Source organism: Sebastes fasciatus, chromosome 2 (genome assembly GCF_043250625.1).
Source record: "Sebastes fasciatus isolate fSebFas1 chromosome 2, fSebFas1.pri, whole genome shotgun sequence".
NCBI classification, from domain to species: Eukaryota; Metazoa; Chordata; class Actinopteri; order Perciformes; family Sebastidae; genus Sebastes; species Sebastes fasciatus.
Genome location: NC_133796.1, coordinates 14,328,633 through 14,347,930, shown reverse-complemented (window position 1 = coordinate 14,347,930; position 19,298 = coordinate 14,328,633). Strand labels below are relative to the sequence as shown.

General features: G+C 39.9%; 1 protein-coding gene across 5 annotated transcripts in view; it reads left to right on the top strand.

Moving 5' to 3' along the window:
- nptnb (neuroplastin b) overlaps nucleotides 1-19,298 on the top strand; it is a 37,859-nt gene that overhangs the window by 15,720 nt on the left and 2,841 nt on the right. For 2 of the 5 annotated variants that reach the window (XM_074610963.1, XM_074610954.1), the window contains exons 2-7: nucleotides 4,024-4,371; nucleotides 9,821-9,995; nucleotides 11,161-11,255; nucleotides 12,598-12,645; nucleotides 14,717-14,850; nucleotides 14,992-15,265. In XM_074610963.1, the coding sequence (XP_074467064.1) occupies nucleotides 4,024-4,371; nucleotides 9,821-9,995; nucleotides 11,161-11,255; nucleotides 12,598-12,645; nucleotides 14,717-14,850; nucleotides 14,992-15,265 (1,074 nt within the window). The remainder of the gene's footprint in view (nucleotides 1-4,023; nucleotides 4,372-9,820; nucleotides 9,996-11,160; nucleotides 11,256-12,597; nucleotides 12,646-14,716; nucleotides 14,851-14,991; nucleotides 15,266-19,298) is intronic. The other 3 variants (XM_074610979.1, XM_074610972.1, XM_074610989.1) reach the window with 2 other exon arrangements.

Sequence of the window (19,298 nt, the reverse complement as noted above, 5' to 3'; positions counted from 1 at the left end):
AAACTGGTGTTAAGCAACAGACGCGTCGCCATGGTACTAACTAGAATCCATTTTATTGTTAATTAAGGAACGTAAAATATTTTGGCTGTACTTTGACAGCCCCTTTTGAGTCCAGTGCATAGATAATAATGTACTGTAAACCCTCGCGAATGGGATTTATCTTCTTTATTTAAATGAAATGTAACTGGCTTCATTGTGAGGGTGAGCTGGATGTAGTTGTTTACACTCCTTCCTCAGGCTTCCACAGGCTTATCTGTTCATGTGCTTATGATACATTACTTAGAGCAGGGCAGACAGATCTGGGAGGGCCTGTAAGCTGTTGTATTTAGACACTACACACAGCCTAACACTCAGGAGACCACAGGCTCTTTGTTCCCATTTCCTCTACAACATTTCAGGGCAGAGTTAAGGCAGTGTGCATTTTTTTTCTGATTTATTTAAGCACGTGTGGTTTACAGCTGACAGGCTGCAGGGGCGGCAGAGAACAGTGTCTGTGGTCCAGGTGATTTGTCATTAGATGAGGTTCATTAGGGCTGGCAGTGTATTGTTGGGCTAACTACTGATGTGAAACCGGGTCATGAATCAGGCACAGACGCTGCATGGTACACTCACAGTTGTGGTAATAATGCGTATGGATCCTATTTTATTATGAATTCCACTGCATTTCACATTTGAAATGTGTTTCCTGTTCCACGTGGCAGTAAGGTGGTTAGAAACAAATGGGGTTTGTTTGTACAACTCCCCTTTTAAGATTAAATGCAGTGGCTTGATATATTGGGGATATGATTGCATATTCAGGTTCCACATGTTACTTAAAGAGGATCTATTATGCTTTTGTGCTTTTTCCCTTTCCTTTAGTGTGTTAGATTTTGTTTTTGTGCAGATAAAAGGTCTGCAAAATTACAAAGCCCAAAGGGAGTTACTCTCCCCCACAGAAACGTCCGAAATGCCTGAAACGCCTCGCTTGAAGTCCTGGCTTTTCTTCTGTAACGTGGTGATGTCACCAAGTAACACATTTGCATTATTCCTGCTTAGTTTGGCAAGCCCTCTAACAAAGCTAGTTAAAGAGGAGCTGGAGCGGAGTCCAAAGAGTTTGGTTTGGTTGACCAATCAAAACAGAGTGGGCTTTTTTCAGGAGGGCGTGGCAGGAGCTCAAACTGAGCGTTTCAGATAGAGGGTGAAAAGAGGCACTGCAGCACAGCGGGCATGAGAAAAGTAAAGCGTCTTTTGAACATTAAAGCATGTAAACATGTTCTAATCCAAAATAAATCCTTGCACCTGAAAATGAGCATAATAGGTCCTCTTTAAATTAAGTTAATTTTGCTTTAAAAGCACAAGTCAACTGTGTGTGATTCTTTCCTAACTATCCTATTCCACTGTGACCATATGTTACATTTTGAAAACCTTCTCTTCAAAGTCCAGCTTATCCAAAATGAGAACTGGCTGACCTAATTTCTGGCGTTACCAGCAAGAGCTGATATGGATGAAGAGATTAGGTTTATACATACAGACATACAGTTACATCTATTTGTGATGATTTCTGTGAATTGCTTTTAATAGGCATTTCGAGCTCTGAGAAAAAAAAGATAAACCATGAGGATTGGCATCAGGATTGAAATGTATTAAAATATCCGTATGATAACACAGGATGCAGATCTTTACAACTGATGTGAGCATTTTCTTTTCGAATGTTTAAAAATGCCAAATTCGATATCCAGAGCATTAATATTGCAGCAAACAAGTATTTGCTATGTAAAGATATGGAGGAGTAATGTCTACCTGAACAGAGAATGAAGTCACTCTCCCTCTGTGTGTGCTGTAATCAGAGCTTCTCCGTGCTTTGTTGGCATAGCCGGGCCAGCTGCGCATGCTTTTAGTGCATGTTCGTGCATGTGAGCGTGCCCAAATGGCTAGCTCTCGGCCACTGCTCTGCACTGCTCTGCATACGGTGGTTACAGCTGATAACGCCGTTCCAACCGGCAACGTCATTGCGGAAGTGTAGTGCCCACCCTCCGGTTCCCCCTCAAGTAAACACTGTGTCAGCACTTTTACTGTTGTTTGCACTGTTAGCTGCGAGCTGCCAGATCGCCGTCGCCAGGTTGAGAGCCGTTGATAGGCAATAGAAATGCTCCCAATCCCGTATTTAGCACCTTAAAAAAACAAACAAAACAGGGTAATTTAACAAGCTACAATATCATATACAATAATTGCATGTGTTTCCTTCAGGATCTCCAGTTTCCTCCCACAGTTCCATGACATGCATGTTATGTGAACTGGTGACTCTAGATTGCCTGTAGGGTGTGAATATGAGTGTGAATGTGTTTGTCTGTCTGTCTGTGTGTGTTAGTCCTGTGATATACTGGCGACATGTCCAGTGTGTACCTATCTACCCATGTGTGCTGGGATAGACTCCAACACCCCGTGATCCTGAACAGGACAAGCAGCAGGTGTAGAAAATGGATTGATGGTTTATAGGAAACTGGTGTAGCATATCAAAAGATTAAAGGTTCTCTATATGATATCCAGAGCATTAATATAGCAGCAAACAACTATTTGCTATGTAAATATATAGAGGAGTAATGTCTACCTGAGCAGAGAATGAAGTCGCTCTCCCTCTGTGTGTGTTGTAATCTGATCTTCTCCATGCTTTGTTGACATAGCCGGGCTGGCTGCGTTTGCTTTTAGTGCATGCTTGTTTATGTAAGCACTTTTTGTGGCCGCCGCTCTGCACTGCTCTCATACGCCGGTTACAGATGATAAAGCCATCGCAGAAGCGTCGTACCCGCTCTCCGGTTCTCCCCCAGGTCAACACTGTTATCTCAGTCAGCATTGTTGCTTAGAGATGTTAGCTACGAGTCGCCGGCTCAGCTGTCGCCATGATGACAGCCATGCTGAGACAATAGAAATGCTCCCAATCTCACATTTACCACCTTTCATGAAAATTCATACAAACTCATACAAGCTTATACGTATGCAGTATACAAATTTGGTCAAGACTGAGACAAATTTGCGGGGCGAAATATACGTTTTGCAAAAAAAAAGCTTCATTGCTTTGTAAATGGCAACATTATTTTCCTTTGCCTGTGGCCAAACTTTCAAGATTTTATTGATAACATATTCTTCTAACAAACTTACTAACATCTTTGGTGGAGGCAATAACCTGATAGTTTTACGACTGACAGCGCTCACTATACCCAGGAATCCACATTATTGTACCTTTTTAATTTCAGCAGGTCTAATAACTCTTCAGTGACATTACTTCCTGTGACAGAGTGGTGTCGGTGAGACTTAAGCTCAAGGGGAACATTTCCAAGCCAATGATTTTGATGAATCGTATCATTTTTCTATGCAGTGTTCTTATTCCGCACTGACAAATGTGAGGCGTACTTGTAAGAAGTTTTCATGTCAACGGGGTCAGGTAGGAGTGGTGCCGCTGATTGTTGCCACGCAGCGAGTGTAGGAAAGGCTTGAGTGATTGTTCACCTACTTGACAAGGCTCTCTGATAAACAAACCTTTAAGGAGACTGATTAAACTCGCGCAAATAGCTCTCCCCTTCACCATATATTTACTTTACATGTACTGCATTCAACTATAACTAATGTTTACACTGTTTGCTCAAGCGTAAGCACATGAGGGTACACTTCAAATCCTGTTGCACTCATCCTTAAAAGGTTAAATGCGAAAGAGAAAGAGACAAAGAAAGATACCAGCACTACTTGCTGGCATGGACTTGGGACTGGTTGACTCTGACTTTGTGTGACAGTTGTATGGCCTTACTGGGCCAGGGAACCCTGACGTTGAACAAACTGGATTTAATCATTAACCTTTTTTTTCCCACCTATCGATGATTTGAGGCTTGCTTCTTTTTCTTTTGCCTTTAATCATCCACTCTTCTGTTTGTATGTACTCTGATCTTATTTAATTTCCTTCTCCATCCCTTGGCCTTCTCACACCTTCCTACTGCTCTAACCCTCTTCTACCCTTTCCTTCCTTTGCCATCCCGATACACTTTTCCTCTCCAGCTGGGTTTGTGAAGTCGCCAATGTCTGAGACTAAGCTCACGGGGGACACCTTTGAGCTGTACTGCGACGTGGTCGGCAACCCCACTCCGGAGATCCAGTGGTGGTATGCTGAGATCAACCGAGCTGACTCCTTCAAGCAGCTGTGGGACGGGGCCCGCAAGCGGCGGGTGTCCATCAACACGGCCTACGGCACCAATGGGGTCAGTGTGCTCGGCATCACGCGTCTCACGCTGGAGGACTCTGGGACCTATGAGTGCCGGGCCAGCAACGACCCCAAGCGCAATGACCTCCGACAAAACCCTGCCACCACCTGGATCCGCGCCCAGGCCACCATTTCGGTGCTACAGAGTGAGTGGTCTATGTCCTGTAGTACCTAGATGATGAACGAACTACTAATCCCCTGTCCTAACCACTCCAGCACGTAAAAAACCTCTCAAGAGCCCCACCCTCACCTCGGCCGCCACTGGCCAGACACAAATAAAACAAACACCAGTCACGTTAAGTTAATTTTTACAAGTATTGATAGAAAAAATAGGTAACACTTAATAATAACTATCATTAATAAATGGTAAATTGATAGTTAATTACAATTTAGCTAATAGTTATTTAATGTTAACAAACAATGAAATGATGATTAATAATGTTTTACTAATTAGTAATGCAATAATTTGTTGTTTTAACAGTTTATTGTTGCATAACATTTTATTACACAGCTTTGTTGAATACTCGATTCTGATTGGTCAATCACGGCATTCTACTGTCTGTTATTTCTTTATAACAGACCGTTGCTATGTATAACAGACTGTTGCTATGGCCGCAGTTCTGATCTCGGACTCTGACTAACCGTTTTTGTGTCAAATTATTGATTTCTTAAGTAGGTAGCCGTGTAATAAGGGGGATAATGTACAGCTAGCGGGTCATTGTTGTGAAATAAACTCCTCCAGGGCAATGCTGCTATATTAAGTATTTGTTAATGATTTGTAACACATCTAGAAAAATTACATAGATTGATACTGTAACATGTGTTAATGGTTAATAATTGGTTTGTAAACCATCTATAAATATTATTTGGGTGTTATTGTAAAGTTGCAACTGATGATTATAATACATTGGTTGGTTATTAAATACTTTGTAAAGCATCTATAAACATTATTTGGATAGACAGTTAATACTTTGTCAATGGACAATAATTGGTTTCTGGGCCATTTATCTATGTAATGTTTATATATGTTTTACAAAAGATTTCTTAAAGGTTTACATATAGTTTGGTAATCATTAACGAATATGTTATAGTGTGTGCAACACTAAACTGTTAATAAATAGTTTACAAATGTAATCAGAATGTAATTGTTATCGTATCTTATCAGCTATGATACAATATCTCATTTATAAACAAATTATTATATTTTACACAAACTAATGATAAAATAACATAACTTATAGCCTTCCTAATAATTAGTAAACATTAGAGTAAAATAACTATAAAACAATATAATAATAATAATAATAATAATAATAATAATAAATAGAAAAGTTTACTTAACTATCAATTTACCATTTATAAATGATGGTGATTATAAAGTGTTACCAAAATCCTTTATGCCAGTGGTTGCCTTTTGTGTTTTTGTTGTAATTAACTTGGTTTGTTAAATATTTATTAACCCAGTAAACTCCCTGTCTCTCCCCAAATCCCTTGAGCATGTTCTTGTGAATGACCACAAACCCAGTAACTTTACCCAGACTCTATCTACATTTCCTTCTCTCCTCCCACACCAAACCTTTGTTCTAACTGTCTCATGTGTCCTTTTACAATATTCTGATCATTATCTTTTTTCTCTGAATACTAATTTCACCCATTTCCTATTCCTGAATTTATTTGTGAAACCTATTCCCTTAACATTATGTTGTGTCTCTTGCGTTATACGTGGATTTGTTTTATTTACTTCAAAGCCCTGCCTGCTGAACGCAGCGGAAACCTAGTGTGGCGCTTTGAAGTAACGGTGCTTTTTGATTTGGCTTCCTCACTCTGGGGCACAGTGTAAATGGGACTGTAAGAAGACACAAGGAGGGATCCGTTAAGGTGTAAAAAAAAAGAGTGATTCCTGCTGTCAACTCTTTCCTGATAAAAGCAAACATTTTCTGCTTTCAAATTCATGTGTGGTAATCCAATAAAGGATGAGACCACGTGAGAGGGCCGTGAGTGTCTCATTTCTCGTTCAGATGAGGCAGTGATTTTCACTTCAGCAAAACAGTCTCTCTGGACTTGCCCGTGCGTTGTGTAACCTTGTGCCTTCTCAGCCATTAAGCGTGTGACTGTGAATCAGTAATGACATTATATCCTTTAACCCTCTGCTCTGTGCACACAAACATTCAAACAAACTGAATTTCAACTGGACCCTTCTAATCCGTACATGCTTCAGCGCTCTGCCCACTGGAGCACAGGGATATGTGGAATGTTGTTAGTCATAGTGAAGCTCTCCGAGAAGCTTAGAGGAGTTTGATCCTCGCTGGCTCTTCTGATTGGACTGACAAATTTTGATTTCTGTGTAGCACCTTTTGATTAGGTGTAGGGCTGATGCAATTTATAGATGAAGTGCAGCTGTTCACTTCTCACATTTACCTGTTTCCTGCCACAATGTCTCTCATCAAACCTGCAATTCAAGTCCTCACTAAATATATTCTGTCATTACTGAGAAGAGTAAATGGTCTTCACATATACATGTAATATAATATTAGTTATTACATGCATATGACAGGCTATACATGATAGCACATGGATATGAATGTATAGTTTGTAGCTGGGGAAAGTCTGATTGTCTTGTTTTGGCCTTTGAATCACTCTTAATCAATTTACCCAGAATCAGTTTATATATGTAATAATTCATTCCCATTACAAAGTAGTTTTAAACATTACTTATTTTGGCATTTGGATTTTTAGGCAAACACAATTTTAATATTAAAATCTACCCCCAAAAACTAAACAACACAAAAGATAAAAAAGAAAACATGCATGGATAGATAATATCTTCTGAAGATGCATCTTTTAAACATGTACTTAAAGTGATACTCTATCCAAATCTATCTCTTGAGTATGAAACTCCCAAAGAATTTGTAGTTTTCTTATTACAGGAATAGTTTGACATTTGGGGAAAATTTGCCAAAGCTTTGCTTTTTTTAAGATGAGAACATCAATACCACTCTATGTGAAGTTACAGCCAGCAGCCGGTTAGATCAGCTCAGCATAAAAACTGGAAACGGTCATAAACAAGCTATCCTAGCCCTGTCCAAAGGCAAAAAAACAACCACCTCTAAAACGTCACATTGTGTTTTTACCAGGGGTTGTGGGCCAGACTAATTTCTTGGCCGGGAGCAGCAACTTCCTGAAGCCAGGCTATCTGTTTTCCAGTCTTTATGCTGACCTAAGCTGCTGGATGTATCTTCATATTTAGTGTACAGAAATGAGAGCGGATTGTTCTTCTCATCGAACTCCTGGCAAGAAAGCAAATAAGCATATTTCCCAAAATGTTTCACTATTGCTCTAACAAAGAACATCAGCTGTGGTCAGCTTCAATTCATGTCAAATACAATTGATTCCAATGGTGACAAGTTTTCAAAACGCCTGCAGAAACTTCTCTAACCGCTCTTGCATCATTATGTTATTATTATTATTATCATATGGCTTTAATACAGTTTTTCTGTGTATTCATAACCCTTCTTGAAACTCATCCATGAAAGTAGTTTATTTAGCTGTTTATTTGGTGAAATGTCTGCTTGGATTTAACTGAACATACAAATAGACACCAGAGAAAGTAGATTATGATGCAGGAGTGGTTTGTGAGGTTTCTGTGGATGATTATTTTCCAGCGTGAAAAGCTTTTCACCTTTTGGGAATTCACTGTGGACCACATGAATTCAAGCCGACCACAGCTGGTTTAAACCTCAAACCTTTTTCAGTCACTTACCTCCAAGGGGTGAGTGTTTCATACTCAAATACATACACACAGATGTTGTATCACCTTAACTAATAACATAGATCTATTGTACAGGCTGTACACTTCAAAGCAAAGTACCCATTTGACAGTAAGCACGTCTGTGAGACTTTGCTTTTTGAAAACAGTCACAATGATATGTGAAGATCTACTGTTTGTATTGCAAGTAACACAAATAGTGTGTTGTTGTAAATCAAGAATGCATTGCAAATTGCAATATCCTTATAATGAATGAGTGGTTCAAACCATTTAGCTCAACCACGTGCTCAGGAAGGCCCACTATTCTCACAGATACTGGGACATCTCTCTGGCGGTGCACCTTTTGCATTGTAATGTGCTACAATATCATGATTTAGGGGCCTGCCTTTCCTTTCACAATGATATAATGCTCCCCTAAATATAGACCTTGCCAAGTTGGTCACTACGTCTCAGCTGTTTGGTTTAATAGATTGAACGCATCTTGGCAAAATGTAACAGAATGCAGCTCTACTTGACATTCAATCAAAACTGGTACTTTAATAAAAGTATCATATAATTATGTCAGTTATTTGGGTACAAAATCTAAATGTATTATAGTACAAGCAAGAGGGAAGGGGGGGCGGGGGGGGGGTCAGGTTTCACAGCATCTTGACTCATTTTATATTCTGTTACTGATATGGCGATATATTATCCAACAGTTACCACATTTTAAGGTGCGACAAGATGTCCTACAAACAACCTTCTGGTTAAATTGCCCGTGGACCACTGTGCCGTGTTTGCTAAATGTTAATTTATGTACCTCATGTTGTGTGTGTATGCATGTCTGGAAGATACTATTTATAGCACATGAGATTCTGCATGGTGAGGGTGAGGGAGGGGGGTGGTGGGGAGAGATATCCCCTCAGCTATTGAGTATACAGAATTGAAAAGAAGAAGATGCCATGAATGCTAATAGAAGGTCTCAGTAGCCCTTCTTTCCCCTCTCCTCCTCATTTTTTTGCCTTGCTAGTGGCCTTGCAGCAGCAGCAGCAGCCAGTAGTAGGATTATGATGCTTCTCCTCTCTGCTCCTCCCCTCGGGGGCTCCGTCGTTGCCATGGTTGGCCCGCCCTGGAGGAGGAGGAGGAGGAGGATGAGGAGGAGGAGGAGGAGGAGGAGGGGCAGGGCGGAGGAGGCTTCCTGCTCACTACTCAAGGCAGCAGAGCAAAGGTTCGCCTCGCTCTCAGATGACACCTCCTGCTTCCCTGAACGTCCTTGAGAAATGGACCCTGGTATTGTTTAGTAGCCAGTGTGCTTAGCAATTTAGAGGGTGAAGTAATGTAGGCAGTCATTCAGCAGTAATGTGAAATGTCAAAAGGACTGTTTAGTGTCGTATAAATCTTCAGCCTAGCCATCTTTGAGAGCCCATCTAGTTTCCTCTGTTAAAACTACTGCAGGTATCAGCTACAGTATATCTTATATGTGTCAAATATCCTCTTGAAGACAAGAGATAGGTGTGAAATAGGTATATTTTGTTTGTCTCGATTTCAGAGAGACGTTCTGTTATTTCTTATACTCATAATGTGGATCCAACCATAAATACTACTTAATCACTACTTTTTTTTTACTCTAAAGATAAATGGTTGATGCAAGGCTCTACAGCTGTTTCATGTCCTTATTATGTCTTTTGTTTATTTGTTGTGTGCACTTCTGTCTTCACTTCATAGATACCCTCCCACACAGATCGTTTAAAAACAGCACACAGCCTACAGCTACTACAGCATGGGAGGAAGCGGTGAAACGGCGTTGAGCCCCACTTCTGTGATAAGGTTTGACTGTCTCTGTCTTCCAGAACCAAAGATCAATGCCTCCGATCAGATCATCCTGTCGGCGGACGCCCCTAAAAAAGAACTCACCCTGCTGTGTAACCTCACCACGGCCCACACCCCCCACAGGGAAAGCTTCTGGATGAAGAATGGAAAGGAAATCGCAAACACGCGGACAGAGCCGAGGAACACATCGTACAGGTGACAAAACAGCTTTGCCTCTATGTAGTAAGTAAGGAGGTAGGACATATTTTGGGACATTGCGGACAATACGTGCTCCCAGCAATGGAAAGTGAGAATGAGAATTTATCTACAGTGTATCAAATGAAAGTAGATATGCAAGCAAGAAACAACAATGCTGAGGTAATCTTGCATAGTCATATCTTGGTCTCCAACAGAGGGGATCTGGAGGAATTTGTGTCAGAAAATGTTGGAGAGCAGGACCTTGCTGAGAAAAAGGCGGTATACTGATTCGTAATAGGAGTGTTGCTCAAATTCTCAGAAATAGTAACTCAGTTTTGTTGTTCTGCTTGGATAAGACAATTTATTATAAATAAAAACAATTGTAAAAGCAATTGTATTTGCTTGTAAATGGGTCAGACTAACAGAGTTGCAGGCATTTTCTTTTCTACAATAAGTAGTCAATGTGCATGTTTTGCACGTTTTTGCACAGACATGGGAGAGAACAACTCATCAAAGCCAGATTGAACGCACAACATCTTCAAGCAGCTACTCAGGCAATTAATAAACACACTAATGTTTGATGGCAAATGCTTTGCCAGAGGGCCGTGTTCATCATCATGAAAAGTTTAAAATTTCTCTAGGCCGCTATTGATTGAGATCGATGCTGAAGTAACTCCTGGCGTTCTCAGCCATTTGAATTAAAACAAAAAGCAGCATATCACTGCCTTAAGCCAAATATTGAACTATACCTATCCATTTAACTGCAAAGAAACTACCATACCCTAAAGTACCGACTAGTTCCTGCTGTCACACAGTATAATCACTGGAGCACAAAGCTACTGTCGCCCCCATAGACATACCACAGACTCTCCCTAGCCACAAGATAAGACCAATTGGTCACTTCCTTGTCACATTACATCAGTGATACTCTGAGGATTACAGCTAAAATGCCCGTGGTGCCCTTTCCTGCAGAATCCAGAGCTGCTGTTCTGTAATATAACAGAATAATACTAACATTTTGTCTCCTGTGGCTTTGTAGGCCTTCAAGCTTTCACCGCTGTAGTCCAAACTAATTACTAGAGTCAAACTGATTAGTTGACTTTATTTACTTGACTGCTTGCAGTTGAAGTTACTGGTAAATTAAAGCTATGGAATGAGTTTGTTGTTTTGTGTTTTGTTGTAGAATCGCTAAACCACGGGCGGACGATTCTGGGGAATACATGTGCGTTTACACATTTGACATGGCACCGAATGCAAATGCTACAATTGAAGTAAAAGGTAAGATTTCTCTGTGACATGTTAACACCTGAACCTTTGTTACATGCATGACACAAATATCACTTGTTCAAAAAATGCCAATGTCTGACAGTTGATTTCCTCCATGATGAATTCAAATTGCAAAACAACCCTGGCCTTAGTTTTAGCTATTACCATTGTCAACTGGGTTTTTATACTGAGAGATAATAATAATAATAAATTACATTTGTATAGCGCTTTTTTAGAACTATTTACACTAAGGAGCTGTGGTGAGACATGACATGACATAAGCTGACGCGAAGTAAACATTGACCCAAGCTGTTGCCTAGCAATGCAATTCCGTTGAAATGGTCTATAAGAAGTAGGCATAGTCACTGTGATGTCACCCATTGGTTTGTGGACTACGGTTTTGAATCCTCGAGTACAGCATTTTAGTCGTCAACATCTTGGTTTTTTGCAACCAGAAGACTTGAAACTAGCGATTGAGACCATAAATATCATGTTTACAATGTTTACTGAGGTAATAAATCAAGTGAGAAGTAGGGCCATTTTCTCATAGACTTCTATACAATCAGACTTCTTTTTGCAACCAGAGGAGTCGCCCCCTGCTGGCTATTAGAAAGAATGCAAGTTTAAGGTACTTCCGCATTGGCTTCACTTTGCAGAACCGGAGGTTGCCACCTGAGAAGGTTCTGTCCCAGAGGCTGCAAAGGTTGGACTTGGGGGTGGAGAGAGGTCAGGCTGAGGTGGATCTATAAGGGACTGAGAGGGTTGGTAGGAGGAAAGGAGGTCTGTGAGGTATGGGGTGACTTTGTGGGCGAAGACCAGGATTTTGTAGTTGATCCGTTGGGAGACAGGAAGTCAGTGGAGGTCTTTTAGGGCTGGGGTGATGTGGTGCCAGGATTTGGTGCAGGTTAACAGTCTAGCGGATGTGTACTGGACCAGTTGGAGTCTATTGATGGAGCTACAACTGATAGCGTAGATGAAAGAGATGGAGAGCTAAAGGTGTCCTACAAAAGTTAACCACCCAAAGCTGTGTGAAGAGGGTCCTTGTTGACAGGGGGGGAAATCCTGAGGCTTTTGTCACTCTCTTGGCTTTCATTGAGACAACAGTCTTGCAAAATGGACAGGCACTGCACATGCATGCTCACCAAAACATGCCAACACAAAACCTACTAGGAGGCATCCTTCAGAGCAGTTATACACTTTTGAAAACTGAATTAAACTGGTTTGTAACTTACTTGTATATTCCACAGAACTATTAATGGTTTAAGTAGAGAAAGTTAACCAGGGCAGTCTATGTAATAGATGTAAATAAAAAAAAAAAACTAACCAAAAAACTACTGTGTTGGTTTCATCCAAGCTGACAGCAATGCCATCAACTTGAATAAGGAATCTGCTCTGAGAAAGGGCAAGTGCAACCCTGTTCAAGAGAAGCTTGCCTGTGTGTGGTGCTTAAGCCAATTTGCTATGGCATGGCTATGGTGCATACTGAGCATGCCCTGCCTCTTACTCCGCGGCTGTCTTAAAGCGCTGCCTGATTGCGTAACATGGGTGATGACCGTGTGTGTTCCGCCTTCGCCGGATTGTGAGATGATGGGACGCATCGGCATTCAAACTGAAGTGTCGTAGCCATCACTGGACTGCAGGCCTGTGACTGTGTTGAGGCTTGCTGCCTGTCCCCTGGAGAAAAAGTCAGTCCTTTAACCAAACTGATGATGCATGCCCTTTAAATAGGCCTACAATTTAATGTCAAAAAAATATGAAAATAAATGAATATTTTTGACATTTAGAGCAGGTACCACTGCTGAGACGTAAACAAAGCATTTTCTATCAGTTCCTAAATACTCTTGTGATTTTCTAGGGGTGGTTGAGATCTTTTGTGACCCAGGTAGCAAGCCCACTGTTATGCTAGCCAGCTTTGCACTGCGCTACTGGCAGCAGTTCACTGAGATCCCTCGCCTACAGTGTCCTTGGCACACTCAGCCTTGCAGGACTCGGCTCAGAGGCAACAGATGGAGGGCTCTGTGATGTTGTAGGATTAAGGCTCTGAATCCGGTCCCAGCCATCTCTGTGGCAGCAGTGGAGTTTATTGTCTGTGATACTAAGCTTACCACAGATACATATTTGGTACCTCATATTTCTCAAAAGTAAATGTTAAACTCATTTCTCTAAGAAAATGTTTTATATTCATTATCCAAGTTTTATACAATTTTACACAAATTCTCAAAATCCCAAATATGTACAGCTAAAACATAAAATAGGTAAAGAAGGATTTGATTAAATGGCCCTTTAACATCTGATGTCATCATTTTTTTTCTATTCTTTCTGACGGCTTTGACCTTGCTTTTCCTCACACATCATTCTTACATTCACACGTCTCTTTACCTCCGTCTAGCACACACACACAGATTAATAATCACAGTAATCGTTCTCAGGAGTGTGAAATGGAGGTTTCTGCCCATTTTAGCGCCACTCTGAGGGCTGTCTCTGCGCTGTCTGTCACTGACATAATACAGTCAGGATAAGGCACAAATGAGCTTTGGCCACTCCCCTGCTCGGAGAAGCACGTGTGCACCATAATTAGAGTGGGGGTGATGTCACCAAAAGAGCTCAGACCCCTCCTGCTCCATTATCCATGCGCAGCTGAAAAATGCTCACTCCAGGCCTCTCTCTCATCCTGCTTAATTGCATGGAAGGAATTATTGTCATTTTGAGGATTTGAGTCTGTGTCTCACCTTTTTGGGAACGACTTGTATCGACGGTTCAGTTTGAATTGGCATCTGTTGCAGTACTTTATGACATATGCCGACATGTATTAAATTCATAACCTTTATGTTGCATTCATTAATCGGAGACAATTAACACAGTTTTCCTTTGGCTCTTTTGTGGAATTATTTTGAATGGGGACATCTGGAAACTCTCATATACTGATCCCCCTCTTCCCTGACCTCATTATGAATTGTATTGAAATGCTTTTATCTCTTCCAGAGTGATATTCCCCATTGCTGGGGTTTGGTGGTAGGGGGATACGTGCTCACAAAATAACTGCACAGCCAAAACTATACTTTTTATTAAGAGTTGCAGTCCACCCCTACTCCAGGCCAAGTCTCTGTTCTACTGGACTCAATGCAGTTTTATAAATAGGGTTTACTGTGTCTATATTTTAAGCTTATCAGGTATCTACTACTAAACAAAACCTCTTTATATAAGTAAAGGCAATATTATTTTGTAAGCATTCACCATGAGGTAATTTGATGCATGTGATTTTTGAAATGATCTGAGACCACTAACTATGCTTCTTTTTGACTGCAATAGCGTTAAGTTATGAAAAATGTGCCGCTTCAGTGTATCAATGCAACGATCATGCTTTCCTCCCTTCCATTCATGCCATCTGGTAGGAGTTAAAAAGTGCCTTTGAACGTCTCACTACTGCCAACTCAGCTAATGATGCATTTTATTTATTTATTTTACCTTTCCAGCAAAACCTGACATCACTGGCCACAAACGAAGTGAAAATAAAAACGAGGGGGAAAGCGCAATGCTTTACTGCAAGTCTGTTGGTTACCCACATCCCACCTGGACATGGCGCAGAGTGGACGGGACATCCTACACGGTATATGTTTATTTATATACATACAAAAACTGAGAGAGAAACAGACAGACCCATATATAGGTGCAATAGCAGACATGTTATATGTATACTCCAAATTAACATTTTCAACTTAATCAACCTGAAATGGTCATTGTGTTCCAGGACATTGACAACTCCACCGGACGCTTTATCATCACTATCAGAGACAACTACACAGAGCTCAACATACTAAACCTGGATCTAAACATGGATCCTGGAATATACCAATGCAATGCCACCAACGTGATTGGAAACACCGCTGAGACCACTATACTACGGGTGCGCAGCCACCTGGCACCGCTTTGGCCTTTCCTGGGTGTGCTTGCAGAAATAATAATCCTAGTAGTCATCATTGTTGTGTACGAGAAACGCAAGTCGCCAGACGACATTATTGAAGGTAAGAAAACCCTTTTTCTCTGTTACTAGCTGTAGGCACTAATAAATAATAAACTATGAAAGCACAGATACAACATTATATTTATGTTCAAATTACAACATTGCAATTTGAAACCTTTGAGACGTTCAAGTTTATTTTTGTCTGTTTTTTTTTTTTATCTTTGCTATAAAGATATTGCAATATTTAAAAATAATACATCACCAAAGTACGTTACATACTGCCCTGAAACTGACACTAAATTTTAATTATGGTAGATCATTAAAGGTTTGAACTGTCAGATAAGAAATTCAGCAAGTACAGAAATTACAGTTTTCCAAAATGACAATGGCTGTAAAAAATGTCATCAAAAGAGAACATCTATCAGATCTTAAAGGTGCAGTGTGTAGGATCTGGTGCTATCTAGTGGTGAGGTTGCAGATTGCAACTAACTGAAATTTCTGCTGTGTGCCAAGCGTGTAGGAGAACAACGGTGGCTGGCCGATGCAAAAATGTAAAAATGCAAATAGCCTTATCTAGAGCCAGTGTTTGGTTTGTCCGTTCTGGGCTACTGTCGAAACATGGCGGCCGGCTCTCTATGTAGATATAAACGACTCATTCTAAGGTAACGAAAACACAACGATTCTTAGTTTCAGGTGTTTATACACAAAAGAAAGGTTATTAATATTATATTCCATTTGTGCCAATAGATGCCCTTTAAATGTTACAGTACACACTGTTCCTTTAAGATCCAGAGATGTTTACAGATGCAAGAAGGTTGCATCTGCTCTCAGAGGACTTGCCTGCTTGCCCCTCTTTCGTGTGGCGAAAGGAGAAAGGAAGAACATTGTCACTCATAAGCCACATATTGGATGCATGCAAATATGACCTTTATAAATGCACATTAGGTATACAACAGAGAGCCACAGCTTTGCTCTCTTTCCAAGAGTTTGGTTATTTGTGTGCTGTGCTAATGGAGAATGGTAGCAGCACATATTTGATTCCATGTTGAAAGCAGAATAACGGTGTTCATGAACATGTGGGGTTATCAGCCTGTAGCTATAAAACATATCAGTCCGACTATATATCTTAATCGGTCACTATTCTTTTCCCCTTCTTTCCAAATGGCAACATAATCTAAATGGGTGGTAAGTGAGAGATCCTGCATGGTTTCGGAGATTTTATTTCTTTCTGTCGATTTGTATGTTTTTCCGAGCCCACCGTCCATCCAAAGCATTATGATCTTTGCCAAGATATTAACACAGTAAATTAGTTTTATACCAGTTATGGTGAAATGAACACATGCCTTCATTAATTTCCTTTTCTATTAGGTTGAACCCATAAAGTCTGACATGTTTCAAAAGGTGATACTCAAAGGTTTTGATAAGGATAAGGATCTCCAAAAAAAAAAATATTTAGGCATATTAAAAGCCCAATCAACAATTTGCGTTTCTTAACTGATTCTAATTAAAAATGCACGCCTGTACCAGCATGTTAGCAAAATCTTGCAGCCAAACCTAATCATGTGAGTGAAAGTAGAGCCAAACCTTCAGGCTTGGGAGTAGAAGATGGAGTTAGCGGCAGAATAATCCTCAAGATTTAATTGTACTTTTAGATATGCAGATCCAAATCACCTGCGTGCCTTGATTCAGTTTCACAATTATTTGGGTAACTGTGGCCCCTGGTTGCTGAATATCCGACTTTCTAGTTTTGTTTTTTTAACGTTAACAGACACAAAAATGTTAACAACCTTAAATTATTTAATCATTTTGGACTGAGTCACTCAAGCAGACACACTGTAGATGCAATATTAAGGCTGTAAACCACCCATAACAATGTCTTACATTAATAGAACCACTCTGAAACACACTGCTGTTTGCTTCATTCAACAAGAACATCTGCTGTTATGAATACTTAAATATTTAGTCCTCTAATACAGGATGGCCGTTGTTTTTCAATGTAATCTGTAGAATAAAAGAGAGCACTGAACTCTATTCAGGCCAATACAGTTGTAGCATTACAGAGCTACTTGACTGTGAGAGATAAAAATAAAACAAAACCTCAAGGGCCTTTACTCTAGTGGCCAATTGAGGTTACACCTAATCGTCTGCAGTCTGTGTCTGAACATTATGCCATAATATCAGAACCACTAATGTGGCCAAAGAAATGCAAAAGTAAACACCAGAAAAACACAGCAATAATTAATTCTGAATCCATTTACTCATTCTTTGATGATTTTGTCAACATATATTATCAATTTATTCATTACTTACTTTTTTTTTTTTTTTTTTGCCTCGAATCCCCTGCTTAAGATCAGCTCTTCCATTCAACAAAAGAAATGGCCCGTGCTTTAAGAGGCAGACAAAATCACACGATAAGAATGTGACAAGATGAAATTGTCCGGAAAGCCCGAGGGCGTTTCCAGTCACCACAGGTTGTGTCTGACCTCTACTCTATGTGGCTTTGTCTTCTTTTCATTTTGGAATAAAAACATGAACACAAGCAAAAAAGACAAAACCACACAACCACTATTATGAATCATTCCAACTGTACAACAGTTGTACTCCACGATCTAATACAGACTAAACAAATAGAGCTTCAGGGTGCATCCTGCTTTTCATTTACTTACCATGGGAGCTGTCGAAAATTGCACTAGTAGTCCAAACAAAATAAGATTTACCCAGTCAAATGTGTGATGAATATTAAGTAGATAAACTTGTTTTAGGCTTCAGTGTTCTTCAAATTATGTCTTTCAGTTTTACTAAGTACTATAGATCAGTGGTTCCCAACCTGGGGTCGGGGTCCCCTTAGGGGGGCGCCAGTGATCACAGGGGGTGCGCCAGGATTTGTCTGCTATGAGATTATAAATAAGATTTGCACATGTATAACTAAAATCATAATAACACACTTACAGGATCATTTATACTAGTCTGTATGTAAAACTACTTTTAAAAGATATATTCCAGAGAGTTGTCCAAAAGTCAACATTTATTGAAAAAAGATAGATGTAATAATTTCCGAAATGTTTTGTTATCTAATGGGATATTCTGCTTCAATCCAATTTGTTGGCGTTTAGCCTTTCCAAAAGATCTATTTCAGCTCCAACACTATTATAGTAAATTAATGATGTCGTTAAAAAAAAAGGATCAAATCATGTATCTGCATTCGCTTGGTGAATCCATCAAGACGTCATCACTTTATTTATATTGACGAAACTGACTAGCTATATTTATTAAAGAAATTTGATTTAATAAAAAAGACTAACTCGTTTAATACACTGAATCACCTTATTCTAATTGAGGATTTGTGATGTCAGAAAATATGTGTGCTTTTCTTAGATGCAAGTAGTGGAGGCTTCAAGGCAATATGGTGGGTACCATTGCTAGAGATATCAGTTTATTAGCTACCGAAACACATTGACATTAACATCATTCACTTTGGATAACTGCGGTTGTTTTTAAATGTGCTATATTAATAAAGTTTGACTTGACTTGACTTGATTAATTACTAACCAAGATCTAATGTAGAATTTATTTCTTTACATAACCAATAACACACTATGGTGGTTAAGCCCATCTACAGTATAATCATCTTTATTATAAGTAGTTATCTTTATTCAAATTACATTAGCTTATCATTTAACATTACCCGGAGTTTTTAAAATAGTTAATTACTTGATCATTAGAAAAAAAAAAATACTTAACTTGCTTAAACTACATGCACATACACAAACCACGCAGCTCAAGTGAGCTCTGTTCATGGCCTCTAGTTTGGTTTCATCTACCGGAAAAATGAAGCGATTAAGGTGGATTATATTTGTCATGTTTATGCCATTCAAATCAGGAATGAGGACCCCCTGCTCACTGTGCACAGCCTCTCTAAAATCTCCTTTTAGCATCCCAGATTCCCAGAGGTTTTGGCCCCCGCCTGCGTGCATTATGAATTCTGGTCTCTTGATGGCTTAGCCATGTTTGAACACTTTTATAGTCCAGAGCCAAGGGCTCTGAGGCAGAGGCTGACATTTCTGGTCTGTGTTTCAAAACCAGTTGCTAAAATT